This window comes from Magallana gigas, chromosome 8 (genome assembly GCF_963853765.1).
Source record: "Magallana gigas chromosome 8, xbMagGiga1.1, whole genome shotgun sequence".
In the NCBI taxonomy this organism is placed as follows: domain Eukaryota; kingdom Metazoa; phylum Mollusca; class Bivalvia; order Ostreida; family Ostreidae; genus Magallana; species Magallana gigas.
In genome coordinates, this window is record NC_088860.1 from 41,062,107 (window position 1) to 41,070,479 (window position 8,373).

Below are 8,373 nucleotides of genomic sequence, written 5' to 3' on the forward strand. Positions count from 1 at the left end.
GTGAATTTTCCTAGCTGACGTTGTACATGTAATATCTTATCAACTTTTGGTCGTTGATTTATTCTGACATTTGATGTGCTTTCTTTTGTTTAACAATTTTGTATCAATGGGGTTAGCTTTGTGACATATACAGTTTAAATTAGCTACCTTTCCAAAGCTCCCCTTGCCTATGGCCCTCAGAATTTGAAAGTGGTCAAAATTCACTGAAAAGAAAAAAGTAACAGACATTATTTTGGGTGCTTTTGATTACATTATCAAAATTAAGATGGCAATATTTGTTCATTATGGTGAGATAAAATACTCTACAATAATGGTCTGGTATTTTTCTTCTACTAATACCGCTAACACAAATCAATCAGGTTTGTCAGTAAAGTTGAACTCTGCTCTGCCTGTATTGCCAAGCTGAGCCATTTCAATAATCAGGTATGAAACACTAGCTGCAGAAATGTAACCCTATCCCAATTTGTTTGTTTCATTTGTTTTTGTTTTTTGTTTTTTTGCTTTTTTTTTTTTTTTAGATAAAAGATCAGAGAGGGCTATTATTATAATACACTCACACAATGAACTGAATATAACTGTTAATCAACATTCCATTCTCATCTACACGGGTGTGACAGCCAACTGTGCCTCACTTAAAAGCATTCATATAATTTCACCTTGGTTTTTAAAGAAAACAATCACATTAAATTCATTTCAAATAAATTTCATATCTCAAAATTTTCTCAATCAGTTTATATATTTTTTTCACAAATTCCTCTGCCACATATGATTTTTTAAAAGAAATTATAGCAATTTAGACTTAAAGACAATCATTTCAAATCAAACTTGTCACAGTGAACTTAAGATTGACCTTAGTGAACTTTAACCTTTTAACATTTCAAATCAAACTTGTCACAGTGAACTGAAGATTGACCTTAGTGAACTTTAACCTTTAAACATTTTAAATTAAACTTGAACTTAAGATTGACCTTAGTGAACTTTAACCTTTTAACAGTCCATAGTACTGGAGTACAAGGATTTCTTTCTTTTTTTTGTTTTTTAAATAAAAAAAACCAACTTACAAATACAGACCTTTTTTTTTTCACTTTATATAAACACAATTGACTTAAAAGAATGATTGTAAAAACATACTGCTCCATGATCACTCCTAGCAACAAGGCTTTAACCTTGATGACCCCTGACCTAAAGTTTACAGGGGACTTGATTACAGGTCATGGTCAACCTCTTACTATTATATAAAGTTCCCTCAATATATTGGTAGAATAACTTATGGTCCTCTGACCAAAGTACACATAAAAGTTATGACAACATTGTAACCTCTTCTTCAAAAATTACAAAATTGGCCTGGATAATTTAATTTGACCTTGATTAAGGTGACTTACTAAGCTCCAAATCTGTACCACAACTGTGAAAAAAAAGTGTAAATTGTCAAAAAAAACCACCAGCTGGTTTCTGGTTGAACTATAAATCTCTCTGAATCACATGACTCTCTGTAGAGTAAAACCTTAGTTTGCCTACAGTTACTATCTAATTTTCATGTTTACAAATGCTTTGTATGGATTTGCCAAACAAAGCTATCCAAACAAATCTTCTCGTTTACAGATACAATAATAATGAGATTTATAATATTGATGAAAATCCTTCATAATGGAAAGTCACTGGTAGTTTTCCGTACCATTAAATCCTGATTCATCACCGTCTTTCACTATAATGAAGAGAGGGGCTAGCTTTTACCAGATCTCTTATAATGTTTTACTAATTATGAGGGACTTTGTTTAAGCAGGTTGGAATCATCTTCCCGTTAATTCTTCTTTTCCCCCCTCCATTCTCCCATTACACAAACCATCTAATCTGGTTATTAAAAACTGAAGTCGAAAAATATGAGATATAGAATCAATTTATAATGGAGATTTGATTATTCCTAGAAACTGATTTAGCTGTTCCTTCACCTGTTGATGAAGTAGCACGTCTCTTAAGAAAACAAACTGGGTTTTTGGTGCCTAAAATGAAGATTTCCCATCGAACCTTAACGGAGATGATCTGTATAAAATGCGTAGTAAGTCAAAAATAAATAAATTGTCTGTTTCTGTTTCCTCATCAAACTATAAATCAAAGTAAAAGAAGACTAAAGACATTTTGGCTTTTTTTTTGGGGGGGGGGGGGGGGGGAGGGGGGAGGGGGTTAATATTTTAAGTATCACATTTAAACAGCAAGATAAATGACATAAAGTAAAGGCAAATAGGGCATTAACTATGAAAATTAATAATTTACCATATCTTTGTTTTTTTTCCGCATGTCACAAAATTTGCGAAAATGGGGAAAATATGTAGGAATTTTAATTTTGCGACAGTCACTTTAAAAGTTTCTTATAGAAGATAATACAAGATATAATTTCTGCGTATTCAATATTTTGCGATTTGAAAGAGATCGAGAAAAGGGCGAAAATTAGATCATAGCAAAAATTACCAGATATACAGTATTGTCTTTTCTGAAGTCTTTCAGTTCCAAGCTCCCATCCCAATCATCTTTCCAAAATTATCAAGTTTAAAATATTCTACTATAACATTATTATCATAAAATTATTTCATAATATATCAACCTCCTTTAATAACTGAAATATGTCAAAAGACAATTTGGAAAGATTGTAATGCTTCCTTTCTTTGCTCATAAAGATACATCAATGCAATGATAAATCAATGATAAATCAATAGAACGTTCACACCCTTGAATTGATTCAAAGATTCAAGCTGTGGGCAGCAAGTTTCATTAGACGCAGTTGCCTACATTGACACAATAGATTAAAAGTTTTAAAATATACTGGCACATCGAGTTTGTTTAAAGTCTACGTACATTGATTTATGTCTCCCAGGCTAATTGGATCTAGCTTCCAATCCCCAGACAGAAATTTGTCTCCTTCACTGCTTAAATCAATGCCTCAAATACAACCTCTGCTATTATAATTACAGGAACTTTATGTGGGGGTTTTCTTTTATCATGATCATTGCAAAATATAAGAAATTTCCTTCATTAATAGATAAAAAATGTCTTTATGTGGGGGAATTCTTTTGTCATAATCATTGTTAAAAAAGATGAAAAAAGATGAAATCTCCTTCATTAAGATAAAAAATACAAAGTATTATTAGAAACGTTATTTAAGATATCATCATCATCATCATCAATCTTGTAAGTATTTAAAACAATACTGATGAAATATTTAACCCATAACTGTGTTACAGTTTTGCTTCCTTTTTTCCGCTTGATTCTGTGAAAATTACTTTTTTAGCATATTTTTGCAGATAAAAGAATTTCGATCTCCATGTACACACACACACACACACAAAAACTCCCCCCAAAATACCCCAATTAACAGCATACATACTGGTACATATATATATACTAATGTTTCACCCACACATGGACTATTCTGTAATTACAGTGGACACAATGTAATGGATCAACAATCCACTCCTTTTATCAATAACCTTACTAATGATATATAGACCATAACCTTGGTTCACGTGCACTCAGAAATCAAACTCATGATACACACCTACAGATATTCAACTTTAAAGCAATGACTTAAGCCTCAGTCACAACTGGCCGTATGTGTTTGGTGATTGTGCATGTGCTACGAGTTTTGCCAGTCATGGCTCCGGAGGCTGATTGTAGCATTACTTAAGGATTGAGAGAACAACGCAAGACAAATGGAAATCTTTAATCAGAATAAGGAGCTTTAATCAGCGGCCAGTTTCAATCCTGCCCGTTTAGTTTTTCACTATATTTTAACTGATTTAAGCGCCCACCTGTCTAACGCGGCCAGCGGCCACTGTTTTTGGTTTCAACATGCCTGTTTTCAGCATCCATTTTGTCTGTTTTGTAACATGACTTTTGACTCTGACATGTGACCCCGTATCGAAATCAGCCAAACTTCGAAAGCTAATAATGAGTTAATGACAATTAATTATGATAATGATGCTTTTTGTGATCAGCCACAAGTAGGAGAAAGTTATTAGTAAGCAGATTCCAGACCAAGGCTAAAGAGATGATTCAACCTTCACTATGAACACTAAACATGAGCCATCCTTTCTACCTTAACTATAAACTTTGAACATGAACTACACCTTTCTACCTGCACCATGAACAATGAAAATGAACTGTGCCTTTTTACCTTTACCATGAAAATGACCATATTGTAACTACACCTTTTTACCTTCATCATGAACAATGAACATGAACTACACCTTTCTACCTGCTTCATAAACAATAAATATGAACTACCCCTTTCAAATACCTTCACCATGAACATCAAAGGAGTCCTTGCGTCCTGACGTAGAGTTGCCCATGCCTAGTCCTTCCTATAGAACTGGCGGAAAACAATCCTTCATGGAGCGGAACGCTCCTACTACAGTTCTGATGGGAAAAGTGGAAAACAGAAACACATGTCAGCTCTCATCTGAAATTGAAAAAAATATACTAGAAAGGTGAGGTGCATTTTAACTACAGTCAAAACTCGTTATCTCTAACTAGATGGGACTGGATAAAACCTTCAAGATATCCGAGTATTCAAGATATCAACATGATCAAGGGTAAAATACTTAAAGTTTAAGAGTTTGGGACTTACAAATCACTTCGACATATTCATTGTATTCGAGAAATCAGTGTTTGAGGTACCGAAGTTCAACTGTATATACATAAATTAAAGTTATATGCAGTACATCTTTTAGTATCTCAAAATGCATTGAATGCCATGAATATTTTCAAATGATGACCAATGCAACTAAATATTAGAACATCATCATGATCATGATATACATTCTCTGTAAATAAGAAGTTCTCAAGGTACAGTGACTTCCTGAAAAGGGAAATAACTTTCAGATAAATTACAAAGATTATTTCTGAAAGATTACAAAATAGTTCTAAAGACAACTACTGACAAATCACTCTAACTCTTTATGTAAATTTAAAGTAAATACCCCGCAACATTTTGAAATAAAATGATGAAAGCATCTCTTATATAGATAGTGTAGATTTTAAATAGTTCAAAAAACTATCTTTGCGGAAAAATCAAAGTAAAATTCAGAAAAATGCATGCAGCAGCTCTTAATAGCAGCTGTTAAATGGAAAAATTCATAAACTTTCCAATGCATATTGGCCATTTCTCACATGAATTGTCTCCCTTAAATCATTCATTTCTGACCCAAACCTAATAAAATCCTTCGTTTTATCATATTAGAAATCTTAAAAATACTACATGTATCAGGATTCAAAAATCAATTTCAAATAGCAGAGACATGTATAGTATATAAGAGGAAATTCCTATTGTTTATAGTATAGATATATCTAAACAAATGAGAACTGAGGAATAAGTCTAGATCAAAGTCATAAAAGCAAAAATATCTGCATGGGTTTTCAAAAACCCAATTGTTAATGATTCATGGACTTTGAAAGGGTTGAAATGGCATATGCAAGCTGTGGTCACCTGACTAAATATACAGTTGAACTTATCTATCTGCAACATTAATATTTCAAATATCAATTGATTTTAATGCTGAAATGAACTGCAAGTCACTGTTTATGGCCATGTATTTTGAATCTTTAGATATCTCAGGTTTTTTTCTTGGTTCCATTGAGATTGAGATGACAAAGTTCGACCATGTGTTGACAGTGTATTATTTGATAATTTGTCACATTTCCGTAATGTTCTTGATAAAATGTACCTTATTACGACTAGACAATATACTTTGTTGCAAATCTCTGGAATAAAATTTTTATTTTTAGATATTCATCAACTTACTAGCCATTTACATTGCCAGATCTGCTAATATAGGAACCTGTGACTTAAATTTTTTAAGCACACAAAAAGGAGCACATTTTTAACCATTTTATATTTCTGAAGACAATTACATAATCTATCAACTCTTCCTGTTTGAAAAAAGAGTCGCAAAATGCACACATTATCTCTATGCAATAGAGAAAGCAGAAACCGCCTGTCAGTTGTTCTCCATAAGCCATCCGATTTCTTTTTTTAAGAGCACACTGCTGCTGCTGACATATTAAACCTCCATCAATTTGAAAGTATATAAATGGTTTTTGAAAAGATTTAGCTCTGGGATTTTTTTTTCTTAAATGCCAAAATTTCAAAACTGAGACAAATGGTTTAATTTCATTATCTTAACAAACGTGGTTCCTCTGCAAAATCTGAAAAGTTAAAAAGCTAGATTACTGTAGTACAAACTCTCTTAGAGACTTCTAGATTCATCTTAAAATAACTCTCAGAGTCCATTTAATATAGCCCCTTCCTTACAGTATCAATTGGTGCGTCTTCTTTTAAAATCAATACACATATAAAAGGTTCCTGGTAAAAAATCATTCTTCAAACTGCCAACAAAAAAAACATACTGCAATTACCAAACATGACTTTCTCCCAAAAGAGAATTAGACAATCTCTTTAATTTAATTTGGATGATGCCTCTTAAGTAAAAATTGTGCCCGATCCGGGTGACAAGTATCTTAGTTACCAATCAATTATTCTTCATGAAAAAAATTGGAAGAGAGAGAGAGAGAGAGAGAGAGAGAGAGAGAGAGAGAGAGAGAGAGAGAGAGAGAGAGAGAGAGAGAGAGAGAGAGAGAGAGAGAGAGAGAGAGAGAGAGACCAGAGAGACCAGAGAGAGAGAGACCAGAGAGAGAGAGAGAGACCAGAGAGAGAGAGAGAGAGAGAGAGAGACCAGAGAGAAAGAGACCAGAGAGAGAGAGACCAGAGAGAGACCAGAGATAGAGAGAGACCAGAGAAAGAGACCAGAGAGAGAGAGAGAGACCAGAGAAAGAGAGAGAGACCAGAGAGAGAGAGAGAGAGAGAGAGAGAGAGAGAGAGAGAGAGAAAATGTCTTGAAGAGAGTACTATTTTTTTCTCATTTTGGCATGAAAATCACCAACAACAAAAAAATAAAATTGCCTAAACAGGAATTGATTGATAAATCTAAAGATATCAGAATGGGATAAAAAAAAAAAGGTACAGAGGTAAGTATTTTACCCATAAATTTGCTGACAAGATAAAAAAAATAGTTTTATGCATTTAAATCACTATTAAATTGAAATGTTCAGTCAATGCCCATCTCTAGTTATAGGCTTTCACATTCCAAAAGACAGGAGTTTTACAGAATAATATTTGTTTAATTTGTAGTTATTGAACCTTTTTAAAAAAAAACCATATAATATCTTCTTTACAAATCAAGATATGATTTTGTATTGAATCACAAACTCCATATGGTTATAAACTTGTTTGTATTTGGTTCATATATATATACTTTGTTTAGATCTATATATATGGCTAATAATCTTTTAAGGAGAGTTCAAAAGCTTTGCAGTCAAATGATATAGTTATACTTCTGACAGTAAATATAAATCAGAAAATGATTAAAGTCAATGGACGCCAGAAACGGTATCCTATCGATATCCTCGTGATGAACTCCAGATATGGTCTCTTTTATAATTATCCCACTCCTGTTGATAGAATCAAGTTCAATACCTTTGATGTTCAATCAATACAGGGATGATTTGTAATAAATCAAGTCTTAATTAAGATATTATATTCTATTTATACAGTATATACATGTACATGCAAGCAGTCAATCTTTTCTTCTTCTTTTTTTTTTTTGGGGGGGGGGGCGAGTCAAGTTTAAATAACTTGCAAGATTATGATAAATACAAACAGAAATTGGCATTGTAAATATCATTTAACTAGTTTATAAATCATTTTTATTTAACTACAATTATTTCTTTACAATATTTATCTATTTATTTATTTACATTTATTTATTCATAGAGAGGTTGAGAAGAAAAATTGAAAAAAAAAACTACATCCTTTGTTAAACATCAACCGTATGATTGTATAAAAATTACAAGTACATGTATAATAGAAATCTAATTTCAAAAAATGATATGGGGGGGGGGGGTACCTGCATGAGCTAAAGAATCTTAAATATTCGAGAGATAAGATTCGGAACAGAGTCTGTAACTAGAGGAAATGAGCAATGCTAAGGTACATAAAATTGATTTAGCAATAAATACACCATCACTATCAGACAAATCAATACATGCTTACTCAAACACTAAAATCATTGCACATTGTACACCATTCAGTTACATGTAAAACTGCAACGTGTTTACGTCAGAAATCATGTCATTTATCATGCATTTAAAAATAAATTCCTACCATTTAAACTGGTCTTATTCACGGAAGTAACACTCTATCAGTCCATGTTCTTCGATGCTGGTACCTTCCGCATTACCCAGGAAAGAAAACATAGCAGCATCGTTGTGTATTCCATATCACGCTTCGTCGCACACTGACTGATGCGCGGAAACCTCACGTGA

General features: G+C 32.7%; 1 protein-coding gene across 2 annotated transcripts in view; it reads right to left on the minus strand.

The window, feature by feature from the left end:
- LOC105323142 (serine/threonine-protein kinase 32B) overlaps positions 1–8,351 on the minus strand; it is a 30,299-nt gene extending 21,948 nt beyond the window's left edge. The window contains exons 1-3 of one of the 2 annotated variants that reach the window (XM_066068164.1): positions 8,213–8,351; positions 4,298–4,453; positions 148–203 (exon numbers count right to left, since the gene is read on the minus strand). In XM_066068164.1, coding sequence (XP_065924236.1) covers positions 148–203; positions 4,298–4,343 — 102 coding nt within the window. In that variant the 5' untranslated portion in view covers positions 4,344–4,453; positions 8,213–8,351. Of the gene's footprint in view, positions 1–147; positions 204–4,291; positions 4,454–8,212 lie in introns of both variants that reach the window. The other variant, XM_066068163.1, reaches the window with a different exon arrangement.
- Positions 8,352–8,373: the final 22 nt, after the last annotated feature.